Source organism: Musca autumnalis, unplaced genomic scaffold, assembly GCF_047663935.1.
Source record: "Musca autumnalis isolate F117 unplaced genomic scaffold, ASM4766393v1 scaffold_3, whole genome shotgun sequence".
NCBI lineage: Eukaryota > Metazoa > Arthropoda > Insecta > Diptera > Muscidae > Musca > Musca autumnalis.
The window spans coordinates 65,765,691-65,781,439 of record NW_027411866.1 but is presented as its reverse complement, the minus strand read 5'-3'; the positions used below and the strand labels follow the sequence as shown (position 1 = coordinate 65,781,439).

Genomic DNA, 15,749 nt, shown 5'->3' with positions numbered 1-15,749 from the left:
TAAAAGAAAAAAGTGTCATCAAAGTATTATTAAAAAAGTGTGAATCCAAAAAACATTGAAACAGCATTGGTGGAACTGTTTACAAAAAAAAAATGGCCTACAAAGTTCTTAAAGAACCTGTTTTAAGTGTACTCGGGATAACGGTAAATGAACATAACGTAATGGAACGATTTATAGCTTTCTCAAAAAATATTAAAACGGGAATCTCAAACGATCTTAAGGGGATATTATTTTCCCTTAAGATGGATGTCGCAACAAGGCTGGACTTAAGTATGCTGTTAAATACATTAAACATTGTATAATCGTTGTTAAAACGTTGGCTATAAAGGAACTTAGATAAAATCACACTTCTAAATATTTAAAAACAGTTATATTGGATGTTCTAAAGGAATATGATGTTGATTTACGTAATATTTTAGCGATTACAACCGACAACGGATCAAATATGCTCAAAACTGTACGAATCCTGAACTCTGAAATGCAATTGTCGATAGATAATGATGCCGTGGATTTCGAAGAAGATGAAGATTATATCGATTGGCGAATACCTATTGACACAATTAACATCTCATCGAACACAATTGCTAGCATTCGTTGTGGTGCTCACACTCTCCAACTGTGTGTAAACGAAGTAAAAAGATTTTAAATTTTCAAAGAAGTGAACTCTACAAAAAACCTATCATTGATTGTGCAACACGTTGGAATTCAACATATAAAATGATTGAAAGAATCCTGGAAATGAGGGATATTATAAATACACTAAGCAAGGATTATCCTGATTTATTTCTTGAATCTGAAGAATGGTCTTTCACAACTGAATTCTTGGGACTATTTAAACCTATTTACAATGCTACCATTAAGTTACAAAGCGAACAGTTGTGCTATAGTGAACGTCATTTCAAATTGACGCTTTACCGGATAGCAACATGAAAACCCTTCTCAAGGAGTCCTTGAAGATAAGAAAGGATAAACTTTTAGAAAATGAACTGTTTAACGCAGCTGTGTTCTTGGATCCACGAATCAAAGTATGCTTAACTTGCGAACAAAAACAAAGGACGAAGAGCTACATACTATCGTTATATAAACGCATGAAGTCAACAGAAGCTAAGTTTGCTTAAGTTAACCAAATCAATGCATATTTATTTATATCAATCATCTTTTATGTTTCAGAACACAACACAAGCCACCCAATATTAGAGGAAACTCCATCACCGAGCAGACCACATGCAGCCAAATCTTTTTCCGAGTATCTGCAAATGATAGATCCTGCCACAGAAATTCCGAGTTCATCTAATTTACACAATTTAGAAGCTGATTTTGCCACTTATGTGCTGCAATCAAGATTGCGACTAAATGAAAATATAATAGCATTTTGGTACTCTCAGAATACATCATCAGTGAGATTGATAATATTGTACAGGTAGTACCGTCAACCCAATTAAGTGTGGAACGCTTATTTTCTGCTATGAAATACATATTATCTGATCAGCGCAACCGCATGTCAGCAACAAATCTTGAACATATGTATATTAATGGTAAAAGTCAATGGGGATTTCAATTATGAAAGTTGAGCTTTCTCACATGTTAATCTTTTATATATTCGTTAATTTTTTATAAAATAAATAAGTGTTTTCATATTTACTGGTTAAATATAAATTTATATCATGCTTTTTGTAGAAAATTAACTTATGTTGAAACTGAGGTATGGGGTATTGTAACTCGCGATCAGTTTTACTATACCATAACTTTTGACAGCATTTCGGTAAAATAAACTGTTTTAGCCCGATTCACCGAGGGGTTTCTTAAAATAATAAATTGAGCGGAAGCTGTGGTCGTACTAATGTAAAAAAATCGGAAAAAATCGCTGAATTAAACGAGTTTCATTATGTTATTTTCCAATTGGTGGTTTTGCAACACAATGTAGAGCTTAATGCTCAAAGGAGAAGTTAAAGAGTACACTTCAGAGTTGAATTTTCTAATGTATGATTTTTTAATATATCCACTGTATCTACCTCAAATGGATGCTGACATTTTGAAACCTGAAAAATGGGGTTTTTGAATTTTTGCTCTAATCTTATTATTTGATTGTAGTACTCGCGATTTCGAATTTTTTAATGTATAACATGAGGGTGTAGCCCTCACAGGATCACAGTAATCTGCGCCCAAACACGAAATTTTTGTGCGTAATTTTTTCTCAAAACCCTATTTATTTGGTTTAAAATTTACAAACGTCATTCGATTTCCTTGGAAACCCGCGTAAATTTAGTTTTTTTACGTTCTGAATCTAACAAGCCACGACGCGTAAAAATCCACCCACTAGATCAGCGGATATGATACCCCTCAAATTTCGAAAATTTGCAAAAATTTATTTTGAAAATATCGCATATTAAAACGCGTTTTGGATGTGTCAGTTCTTCTTAAATAAATAGATTGATACGCGTGTTTAAACTGTGCGAAAACAGATATTTAAAAACTCTCGTAAATCCAGAGATATAATAGATTTTTTTTTCTAAAAATTGAGTGCGATGCTACATCCACGGTTCTTGATGGGTCGCATTGAGACGGCATAGAATGATGTATTTTTTAATGGTGATTATTGAAATCGGATGCGCATAAAATGTAAATGAACTTCGCGGAAATTATGACCATTTTACAGTATTTTGCACCCTAATATGCCGCAGATGCTACATCGTGGCCGCCAAATAGAATTTGACAAACTGTACATCAAATAAGAGGGATTGATTCGCTGTGTTGGAAAATCGGATGCGCATCATGTCATTTTCATATTTACGCGGTTTATATGCGTCTCAAATGTTATAATATTCAATATAACATTGTTTTAACGTTATGCCACAATTGGAATTCCTTGTGATTTAATATAAGGTTCTAATAATATTATCCAATAGGAAAACTATAAGCGAAAAATTTGTTACAACGGAATATCATTATTATTGCGTGAAATTTTCACGAAAATGCCGAAGAACTCAAAAATTGTTTCTCCAACTTTTCCTATAAAACCATAAAAAAATAAAATTAGAATAATATGATTTTAATTGTTTCCTAATATTTTCTTCGTATTTTTGCAAATAACATGAATACTATAGCTCCAACCTTCACAACTTAGGTTTCATTTTATTCCTCAAAATGTCTGGATATTTTTCGTAAGTAAATACCTGAAATTATTTAACAAATTTGATTTTTCGCGAATCCATTGAGACTTTGCTATTATTTTTTGCATCATCGCAAAGGTTACGAATTCAGTTAACGATAATAGGATATAACAGCTAACTATATTAAATCGCGATTTTTTTTAGAATTTAGAATAATCTATGTACCAAAAATCATTGATGTAGTACCAAAATTTTTTTTTTCATTTTTTTGAAATGGAAAAGACAATTTTAGATATTTTCCTGATATACTTTTGTATTTTATTTATACGATATTCACTCTTATTTTTATGGTTGTATTTTTCCTCATGCCATTCATATTTAGTATTTCTTTATAAACATCACTCAGGTGTACGCAACCTCTTCATAAACATCACTTAAGTGTACGCAACTTCTATTTGTTTTTTAGGGTACTTAATGATGTACGCTACGTGGTTTTTTTTTTTAAAGTACACGCAACATTTATAACGTACGTACCCAACCATTTCGGTTGGGTACGTGGTTGTTACTTTACAATGGTGGTAGCGTACCAAACATGTACGCTACGATTTTCGTTGGGTACATGTACACAAACGCTAAATTTTTTTTTTTTTTAAGTTTGTGTACATGTACGGTACCTTATCGTAGTGTAACTTTTCATGCTAGGTACGCTACAAAACGTTATTGTACGGTACCTTAATGTAAGTTTATATACTCCAATAGTCAGGATGATCACAATGGACCTCAAGGTCTCCGAGTGGAGTGGCTGCCAGCACGGCAGCTGCGCATCCTAAACCTAACCTAACCTAACCTAATGTAAGTTTTCGAACGCTGCTTGGATCAGACCATCTCCCCATAATTGTCTCCATTAGCAGACCACCCGATTTCAGTACCTCTGAACGCCGCACATTCGTCAATCATAAGAAATCTGATTGGCCGGGTTTCAGAGAGTTCACCAATCACCACTTCAGATAACTGCCCAATCCTTCTAATGTTCGGGTAGCGGAAAGGACGTTCCAAGACATCATCACTGCTGCAGCCGCTCGTCATATCCCTGCTGGTCGAATATCCGAAGACCAAACTTCCCAGCAGAGGCGACGGGATTAGCAAATGAGCGTGATGAGCTTCGCCGAACCAACCCCAAAGACCCTTGAGGCCTTAGTCCTCCCCAGTATCAGAAAGAGCTATCAAGTTGCCGATCATCAGCATGGAATCCGTAAGCAGCACAGCACAACTGCGTTGCACGCCATTATCACACATATTTGTCAAGGACTCAACCAGAGACGACCGTGCGATAGAACAGTGAAAAAACTTGCCAGAATGCCCCCCTGAGAACAGCAACAGGGTGCCTCCTCAAATCTTCAGTGGACCATCTACATGAGGAGGCAAAGATTCTTCCAGTAAAGCAACACAATGAGATGCTTTCGTTGCGGTACCTGCTTTGATATTACCGTGTGAGCCATCCCAATCACCATCTTGTGGGTAGGCCCGACACATTCAGGCAGATCAGGAAGCATATCCATGCTCTAGAGGGAGAGGTCCAACGATACAGGAGAGAACCCCTAGATCAAGAAGCATATCAAGCAGGTTTAAATAGTATTCACACGGATGCAGTTGCCAAGGCCTTAAGTAATTAGGTATAGTGTGAATAAAGTCCTCGAAATACATCCCCCATCTATTGCAGCTGAGGAGCGTCAGCTGCCACGACAAACTAGAGTTGTTTTGGCTCAACTACGCTCGGGATATTGCAGTCGCCTAAATTCTTATTGGGTGGAAATCGACCGCGCCGTGCAAGACATCTGCCCAGTATGTGGCATGAGCCCGCACGACACAAAACACCTTTTCAACTGCCCAGCCAAACCTACTAATCTAACTCCAGCGGATCTGTTGTTACATTCCATCGAAGCAGCCACTTTCCTCGAGATAGACCCACAGCCAGATTGAACAGAAGAACGAACATACAAACATAATAACAAACACTGTTACAACAACAAAGGGACATTAATTACAATCATGCCAAAATTAAGCCAGGAACATCATTTTTCTATTGGAATCAATGACAAAACTACTGAAAACGATAGGGAACTTATAATCCCACCATTTTGATTACTAAAGTGCAATGAACGGAAACAAACAAAACGATTCCCGTACCAATCACACAAAACCACAAACTTTTCAGCTTCTCTGAATCGTTTCATTCTCACAACCAAAACAAAAACGCAAACTTTTCAATGTAAAAAGATAGAAACCGAACGATTGCAGAATTGTAACTTCGGCTATGCTTTGCCGAGTTGTTTCATTCACCACCGAAACAAAAAGTATTTTTGGGAAACGTTTCCCGTGCGTATTGTCAATGACACACTCAGACACACGCACATGTGATTGCTTAACAACCCTATGAGTTAGCATCAGTATACCACAGTGAATTTTATCAACCACCAATCAGCATACCACAGTGAATTTTATCAACCACCAAACGTTTTTGATTTATTCACATGTGTTTAGTACTATTCCGTTTTCTATGTGCTCTTGTGGAGTTGAGTACTTTTCGCTTTTCGTTTTGTTTGCACTCACGAAATGTAATCAAAACAAAACAAAACAGCGAGCTCGGCCAACGTGGGTTATGTTTCGTTTTGTATTGTTCCTATGGAAAATACGAAACGAAACGATTGGAAATTTTATTTAAAGTATTTTTACGCACGCTGCTAAAGTGGCATAAAAAGCGAAAAATTGGAAATTATTAATCGATTATTGTGGTGCATCATTTTTAATGCTCAATTCAGAAATGCCAATTTTCTGTTTTCCATGCTATCTTAAAAACAACTTTACAGCCTAAAATATGTTTTTTGAATTCTTAAAAAGCTCGACCCGTTTCTATGTTATCAACGTTTACATTTTTTTATTTCAGGTTGCATCATTTTCAGTGCCCTATATTATACCAGTCTGTAACGGCGTCAGGACATAGAACAAAATTTTTGCACTTTTCTTTGAAAATAGTTTTTAGAAACATTGTTGGCAATGTCTCGAACACGTCTGCTTTTATAACAACAAAAGTTTCAACACCCTTAGTTCCTTTTCAAGCCATGGATATCATATAGTCGGCTCCGTCCCACTTCCATCCTTTCCTTACTGGTTGACATTAGCATACATTAACAAATACGCATGGTGTAATAATAGCTGTGTTCCTTTACTTACCTGAGGTTACCATTTTTACAATTTTTTACCATTTTTAACCTGCAAAGCGTTGCTTAACCCAAAAAATTGTTGAACTGGCTGGAATTTTTAAGAGAGTTGTGCTCTCTCTCTTAAAAATTCCATGCCTTTCTCTTATACCACAGGCCACCAGCAAAATTTCTGCAGGTAAAAAATGGAAGAACTGATTTTTCGACTTTTGTTTGACGATTATTTCACAATGAAGAAAAAATGGACGAAAAACAGAAGAAAAAGTCGAACGCTGACAAAACTAAATTAAAAACTGTGAAATAAAAGACGAAAATTGATTTTTTATGTTTCTTTTTGACATTGCTACCAGATATACCATTTTTTCGTTCCTTTACTTTTCTGGTAAAAATGTTAATGAGAGAGCAATTTTGAGAGTAGCCACGTTTACCATAAAAAAGGAAAGGAACAAAGCTAATATAAGTTGTTTGCATGAATTACAATAACAACATAAATTTACAAGAAATAAAAAAAAGATTTAAAATTTAATTCTAATTGGCATCGAAATTACTCTATACATAATTGGTCTGTTCAAGTACTGCAAGAATCTACAAATTTTTAAAATTTTTTCAATAACATAGAGGAAAAGTTGTTATCGTAGTAAAAAATAGTAGCTTCTTGCAGGTTCTGGAACAGAACAAATGTGATACATTCTACACTTCATATACATATGTACCCAGCAAAATAAATTGGAAGTAGTGCAATGTGGACTAGTTCTGTCACGGCATGTTTTGATGCAGTTCAACCGGAGTCGTGAAAAAGGCACTCCAGTCCTCACATTTTAACCGCATTTCGATGCAATCCAAAGAATCACATCCACTTGTCACATTTCAACAACATCCGGATGCAGTTAGCGGAGTCGTGAAAAAGGCACTCCAATTCCTCACAATTTAACAGCATCCGGATGCAGTCCAAACGGAGTCGTGAAAAAGACACTCCGTTCGCTACATTTTATTAGCAGTTGTTAGAGATCCCTACATGTACATAAATCAGTTTGTACATCTCTACATTTTCCAAAAAGAGATAAGCGTTTTAACATTTCCAAACATTTGTTAATACAAACTAAATAATATTTAATTTGTGAACATTTTTCCGGTAACTCACGAGAAGAACATTTCCGAATGCAGTGCTGTTGGAGTACATGTCGAAATCTTAACTGGTGATGGGAAGGCAACCCATTTAGCAAATGAAGTAAAAACAGTTCAGCTTGGAACAAATGGAGAACGGAGGAAACACGCATGTTTGCGATTGAATTCAATGGAGAATTTTCATAATTTGTGTTAATGTAATAAAGTTCTTAATATTTTTGTTTTACACAAATAATAAATGCATTTTATTTGTTCTGGCATATTTTCTAATGGCTTGCACAATTTCCGCAGAATGCCTGTATCAAAACACGTGTTTTGGACTGCCTCCTATTTTATCCCAAAGGGTTAGTTAAAATGCAATGCCAAAGGGTCAGTTAAAATGCAGTGCCAAAGGGTCAGTTAAAATGCAGTGCCAAAGGGTCAGTTAAAATGCAGTGCCAAAGGGTCAGTTAAAATGCAGTGCCAAAGGGTCAGTTAAAATGCAGTGCAATGGAGTGTCTCTTTCAGTAGTCATGCTCTTGTAAAAATCATGAGTGAAAATGCATAATTTGATGCACTTCCAGATCACTTGTACATATCATTTAACTGCCTCTTTGGAGGCAAACTTTTTGCTGGGTACATATTAATAGGGTAGAACGTCAGTTCATACCTACTAATGACCGTGCCACCGTGGTGCAATGGTATGCACGCCCGCCTTGCACGCAGAAGGTCAGGGGTTCGATTCCCCGGCCACGCAACATCAAACATTTTTCGACGGTGGCAAAATACCCCTCAGTAATGTTGGCGACATTTCCAGAGTATCAGCCTTGTAAAACTTCTCACAAGTGGTGTCTTAAGACACTCCGTTCGGACGGAACAAGTCTCGTTTAGGGGCACCTCTCCGATCGGGCTGAAATTTTTACCATACGTAGTCCTTGGGACCCTGATCACGACTATATATATGTTTCCCGGGGGAAGTCCATACTTCCCGAGATATGGGTCTTGACATTTCGGGAAAGTCCTACTTTGGCACCATTACTTTATTTATGGGCACCTCTCGGATCGGGCTGAAATTTTCACCATAGGTAGACCTTGGGACCCTGATCACAACGATATATAACTTTTCCGGGGGAAGTACATACTTCCCGAGATATGGGTCTTGACATTTTACTATATTTACTTGGGCAATATGGGTATCATTTTAAAGCTCGTGGTGAGTACTTTTCTTTGCTATTACGACTTTTGCTTCAGATTACAACAATATATAGCTTTTTCAGGGGGAGTCCATACTTCTCGAGATATTGGTCTTGACTTTGTTAGTCTTATCGCCATTATTAACCTATGCAATATGGGCGTCGTTTTAAAGCTCATGAGTATTGCTTCCTAATGCCGTTAATAATTTGAATCAGTAATTTAATTTTGTAATGATTATTTATAATTTTTATTTAGTGGGCTACGCGAACAAAAGTTTCTCCAAAATTATAAGTTTTCTTTAAGTAGCCGGCCTTCGGCCGGGATTTAAGACTTTCTCCCATGGACAGGAGCAAAAGTGGGCTACGCGAACAAAAGTTTTTCCAAAATTATAAGTTTTCATAAGGTAGCCGGCCTTTGGCCGGGATTTAAGACTTCCTCCTATGGACAGGAGCAAAAGTGGGCTACGCGAACAAAAGTTTTTCCAAAATTATAAGTTTTCTTAAGGTAGCCGGCCTTCGGCCGGGATTTAAGACTTTCTCCTATGGACAGGAGCAAAGTCGTAAACGCAATCAAAAGTACTCACCACGGGCTTGAAAATGATACCCATATTGCCCAAGTAAAAATAGTAAAATCTCAAGACCCATATCTCGAGAAGTATGGACTCCTCCCGAAAAAGCTATATATTGTTGTAATCAAAAGAAAAAGTCGTAATTGCAAAGAAAAGTACTCACCACGAGCTTTAAAATGATGGGTATCATTGCATAAGTAAAAATAGTAAAATTTCAAGACCCATATTTCGGGAAGAATGGACCTCCCCCAGAAAATATGTATATAGTTGTGATCAGGGTCCCAAGGACTACCTATGGTGAAAATTTCAGCCCGATCCGAGAGGTGCCCCTAAACGAGACTTAAGCCGAAGTCTCCCTTGTCCCGTATGGGATGTTGTGGAACAATGTTTGTTTTGTGGTTAACTGTACATATTTATTGTGCGGCACTGAATAGAACAGATTGGACATCTATTTATTAAATTTTGGAATTTTCGTGGTAGATCCTTATATATTCTGACAATTCAGTTTATAAAAAAGTTCAATACGTATGATTGTCACTTACACCTTATATTATTACACCACGCAAATACGTAAATTCTTGAGCTTTAGATTTATATATGACAATTTCATTTACCCTAATACGGGAATTGTATATATTACATATATATACATAGTTACTATATAGTAACTGCTAAAGAAAAATGAAAAGAAGTCAGCTAAGAACACGCCGAGTTGTTGTAAAAGGTATCAGCTGATCTCATTTTTGTTCACTTATACATACACACATTCATTTAAACCTTGTAAGTAAGCAAGGTAAAAAAAGCTACATGTTTTAACAGGTATTTATGATTATTCCCTTATGCATTCATATTTTTGGTTTTTTTTTTTTGATACAATTGTTAAAAAGTCACAATTTTATAATTCAATTCACATTTAAGTATAGATTAATCACAAAAATACTAGGAAACTCACTGTAAAGGGAATTCCTTCTACAGAACCAATAGCAAAACACCGATCACCAGCATTGCAGGCGCCACTTAAAATTTGATGGCAATTCATGGTTACACCATTATCGCGATTGAAACAGTATTTATTGTTTTTAGTTAGCTATCGCAATTTATTTATTTGGAACAGTATTTACGAAGCTTATTGGAATTTTCACAATTCTGAACTGAGAGTTGCCCAATTTTTTTACACTGAAACGTTTGCTATTTAGTTGAAGAGAAAATAGAAAGGTGGAGCACATAGACGGCAAAATGTGACGCCGTTACCATCAATATTAAAAATATTAAGCCTTTACCTAATTAACTGCGTGTTGCGTGTGCGTTCAAAAATACAAAAACAAAATACATGTATTTCAAATTGAAAACAAAAACAAATACATGTATTTTGTTTTTGTATTTTTGAACGCACACGCAACACGCAGTTAATTAGGTAAAGGCTTTAAAAACTGTTTTGATTATAGTACGTTTACACCATGACACAATCTTACAGGTACTCAGTGTGACCGTTGTGCCACTAAAGTATCAAATTAGACACTTTTTTCGGCTTTGACACTTCTGTGCCGCTTTATTATTTTGATACCACTTTTTGACATTTTGTGCCACTTTTTTATACTTTGTGCCACTATTTTTAAATTAAATACATTGTAATATAAACTCTCTAGATAAATCACAAAGAGGAGTAGAAAAACCAAGCTACACGATTTTGCAGTAGGACGTTGAAGTACATGTAAGCGTTGTTCCCTTACTTTTTTAATGCTAAAAGTGGTAAAAGAGAAAAGTGTCAAAATTGCTCTCTCATGAACATTTTTACCAGAAAAGTAAAGGAACGGAGAAATGGTAGATCTGGTAGCAATGTCAAAGAGAAACATAAAAAATAAATTTTCGTCTTTTATTTCACAGTTTTTAATTTTGTTTTGTCAGCGTTCGACTTTTTCTTCTGTTTTTCGTCCATTTTTTTCTTCATTGTGAAATAAGAGCTCTGTTCCACAACTAAAAAGTTTTTACAATTTTTACCTCTTTTACACATTTTGCGTTCCAGTACACAAAATTTATATGAAAATCGTTTACGACTTTTACAACTTTTATGACTTTTACCACTTTATAAAGTACGGGAACAGGCCAAAGGTCTGTACGATAACTTCGCAAGTGAAAAGTACTTGCAAGTACTCAGCAAGTTCTCAGTAACGTCTCTCCACCAATTTTACTCTCTCGAAGCTAAAAATTTGCAGATTGTTATAGAATTTGTAAAAACTTGCAAGAAGTCAGGTGATTTGAGGAAGAAGAAGATGTTGGCGGAAAAGATTAAATAAATAAATAATAAAATAAAAAAAGTAGTCACCACAAACTACAAAATAAATTATTTTATTTACATTATCGTTTTCCATAGTTTATTTAATAATTATTCCCTTTTTTCTATTTATTTTAATAACCAAACGTTTGTTTATGTTTTTGCCAAGAAGTCCGCCACAAAACATTCGAATTTAAATCAGCTGATCAAACTTGCAAGTTCCTACAAGAAAAATGTTCCATGCAAAAACTTGTAAACAAAACTCTCCAAAGCTCTCCAAACTTCTCTCACTATTGTCTCCAAATTCGCTGTCTTCTACTTTACAAGTTTGTTATCGAACAGCATTTTGTAAAAGTTTTTAAAAATTTGTACAAACTTTGTGGTTATAGCCCGTTTAGACTATACCCTTATACGATGATTAAGGGCATTATCTCGTTTTAAGTGCTTAATCCACCCAAAACCACCTTGGTTTACCATACAAAATTAAATCAACTCAAAACTTGGATTTGTTTTAAATCAAATGTTAAATCGAATTATTTTGATATACAACACTGCTTTTTGCTGCTAAAAATGCAACTATTGCAGTCTGTACCAATATTGGGAACTATGTTCATGTGTCGTTTATTTACTAGGGTTATGACTTTATGACCTTTTTTCTCAAAAATGATTTCCTGTAGCGAGAGTGACTGAACTTTTGCCTATTAATGCCAAAAATAACGTTCATTCCATTTAATTATTAAAAAAGGTCACGCACAAACCACTTTGACAATTTTTTTGGAAAATCCTATGAAATGAAAAAAAAATTTGCTCCAAAATTTGTTTCCTGTTGCACGAATAAATGACATTTTGCCTATTAATGACTAAAATAATTCTTATTACATTTATGTCATTCTGGATATGTCGTGTGGCTTTAACGATTGTTTTGAGTTATTTATGTGCTTAAAGTGACTCAAAAATTTTTCCAAAAAGTTCATCTGTAAAAACTTTAAAAGCTTTTTGCGAGTGAGCTTTTTCTATCGAATCACCTAGTAATTAAGATTTTATCTAATAGTGCGGTTACACTACAGTTTTTTGCCGGGTTAACCCACTTCATGAGGATTTATTGCTTAATCTGGTCAAATCTGACCAGATTTGCCATACAAAAATTAAATCCTCTCACGACCGGGTTTATTTTAAATCCGGCACAAATCCACCAAAAATGCAGTGTCGTATTCGATGTATGTGCAAAAAAATTCAACTCTACTCAAAAAGTACCAAAAGTTGCAACAGAGTTTGTCGTGTTTTACACGTTTACGATTGGTCGCATGAGATATGGAGTTAATAGCTTTGTTCCTTTACTTTTTTAATGGTAAGGGTGGTAAAAGAGAAAAATGTCAAAATTGCTCTCTCATGAACATTTTTACCAGAAAAGAAAAGGAACGGAAAAATGGTAGATGTGGCAGCAATGTCAAAAGGAAACATAAAAAATCAATTTTCGTCTTTTATTTCACAGTTTTTCATTTAGATGAGATTTCATTTGACGTTTGAGCTATGGAATTGACAGTTGAAATCGAGTGGATTTCGTAAATGTAAACTTACTCTTATGTTACACGCTAAAACTTTCATACGAAACTTTCCCATTATTTTGGCGTTCATAGATCGAGTTCTATACAAAAGTAATTTTATGAAATTACTGTAATGGGGAACTCGACCTAAGAACGCCAAAATAATGGGAAAGTTTCGTATGAAAGTTTCAGCGTGTGGCTTAAGAGTTAGCAATAGAATTATTTTTTTTTTTACATTAGACACATTTTTAACAAAAAGTACGCTTTATACCTTGATACAAAAATGTATTCTTGTGTGTAAAATATGCCAATATGAGCAGAGGGGACGACATCTCATACGAGAAATTGTAAAAGTGTAAAACACGACTTGATTAGTTATTTTGTATGTATACGTAAACAAACCTCAGCTGACAGTTTATACCCTCGAAAAGCTAAGTGTAACCAGCAAAGATTAACCCACTGGATCTATTAGGCCATGTTTATACATATCATAGCCTTTTGCAGGGTTAACCTTCTTAATGAGGATTTATTTGACGTATACGCAAAGGAATTGACATTTGAAACCCAGTGGGTTTGTTAAATCCGGTTATATATAAACGTACTATTAAACCCAGTGGGTTAACCTTCAATAGTGTAACCGGGGTATAATCTTATGCAAAAGCTCATTCAAATATGATACAGGGATATGAGGTTGTAAAAAAGTTATAACCCTATTATTTACATTTTTCAAATAACTGTAAACACAAACACACAAAAACAAACAAAATAGAAAAACAATTTTAAATAAAAATAAAATGGATGTAGCTTTAATATAATTGCTCTGTTCCAGAACCTGCAAGAAGCTACTACTTTTTACTACGATAACATATTTTCCTTTATGTTATCGGGAAAAATAGTAAAAATTAGTAGATTCTTGTAGTACTGGAACAAACCAAATATAAATTGTAAACAACATATTTAATAGCAATTTGTCATATTATTTTTTGCAGTATTCCATTCCAGTTTTAATTTTCAAGCAATTCTTTTTGCAAATTCGGGTACGTATACGTAAACAAAGGTCAGCTGACTGGCATCTTATATCATTTTAGACTAGTCTAAAAAACCATGGTAGAACAAGAAAAGGTAGCAGCAATACCCAGCTGACTGAACTGGGTTGTAGTGTTAGTGTCAAATTTCATATGACATTTTATACATTAGCTGTGTTCCAAAACTAAAAAGTTTTTACAATTTTTACGACTTTTACACATTTTACTCGAAAAAGCGTTCCTGTACACAAAAAAGTTGTAAAATGTTCACTTCTCTTTAAACAAAAATGGCGCTGAATGACGCTCTCTTTAAAAACTTTTTACTCGACAAATTTGAGCGTGTAAAAAATAGTAACATGGATGCCGGCGTCTGATTGGCTGGTACGCCGACTTTGACATTTGTTCCAGCTTTTTTGACGTTTTTTTCCATTTTTGCGTTCCCGAACTTTTTGAAAAATATTTTGTTTGACAACAAATTTTCTCTATTTTTCTCTTTTACGAGTTTTACTATTAAAAAGTACGGGAACGAAGCTATTTATTTCTATTTCGATGTACATTAGGGACATATATTTTTTGAGAAAAAAAATATATCATTCGGAAAAAACCATTTCCCAGAAAGACTTCTTCATATCAATGATATGTAACCTCCTCCAAGTTCGAACGATAAGCCGCGCAGTAAATCACCGCTTGTAGAGGCGATACAAAGTTTGTTAATATGTGAGGTATTTTGTTAAAATTTAAAAAAATAAAGCCCTAATAAACATGTTCTTCTTTGATTTCTAAAACAAAACATTGAAACAGCTTCTCCTTTTTCTATGAATTTCCAGCGACCCCAAACTTTTCTGCAAGAATTCTACTTTCTGCGAGAACTTATGCATTTAGTGCATAGATGGGCAAAATGAAATTGAGAGTATGAGTGAGAGAGAGAATGAAAATGCACTGAACAAAATTAAATGCAAGCATTTTGTGGTCGCTGTCTTAATGATCTGTAAATATGTAGATAATATTGTATGCATTGTGCATTTAAAGAATTAAATAAGAAAATAATATTATTGTTTTAAACACATGTTTATATTGTTTAGGGAAAAATTAAAAAAAAATATATTTAAACTATTATATTTTTTCCATCATAATATAATTTTTTCCATAACATTATACGTATTTAATTTATGATAATATGCGCAAAAATCTTTTCTTAAATCGTGTAACACGCATGATGAAATTATAAGGTGGCGTAAAACGGCCAGCTGATTGGTTTCAATCTGTCAAATATTTTGTTATTGTGAATAAATCGTATGAAAACGTAAACAAACATTTTGACATATTGAAGAATTTTCGGCCAAAAGAGAGTTGTTGTTGTGCTACTTACGTGACCTGTTAAATAGATCTTGGTAACACGTTTTGTACAATAACAAACATTTCATTAGGTTGTTATATATATTTTTAACAACATAATTTGATCCCTGAAAAATAATTGTAGATTTCGTTGTGTGTACACAAGAAAATCACGCGCGAACCCCACACGTGTGTTCATTCTTCGGCTTCTCAGCAGCAACTGATTTGAAGAGCATAAGAATGCGTGAGGGTTGAAAATCAACGCTGGCGTGTATGAAAGCCCATCATTGATTTAGTGGAATGATGTGGAACCATAAAAATTGAAAATGTAACGAATTTTCATTCATGTTTTCCAAAATGTTCAACCAAATGTGAAAAA

At 34.6% G+C, this 15,749-nt stretch overlaps 1 protein-coding gene across 3 annotated transcripts in view; it reads right to left on the bottom strand.

The window, feature by feature from the left end:
* The window catches only part of Rbcn-3A (rabconnectin-3 alpha), a 696,059-nt gene extending 685,622 nt beyond the window's left edge, over positions 1–10,437 (bottom strand). For 2 of the 3 annotated variants that reach the window (XM_073979376.1, XM_073979378.1), the window contains exon 1: positions 10,147–10,369. In XM_073979376.1, the coding sequence (XP_073835477.1) occupies positions 10,147–10,233 (87 nt within the window). In that variant the 5' untranslated portion in view covers positions 10,234–10,369. Of the gene's footprint in view, positions 1–10,146 lie in introns of all 3 variants that reach the window. The other variant, XM_073979377.1, reaches the window with a different exon arrangement.
* Positions 10,438–15,749: the final 5,312 nt, after the last annotated feature.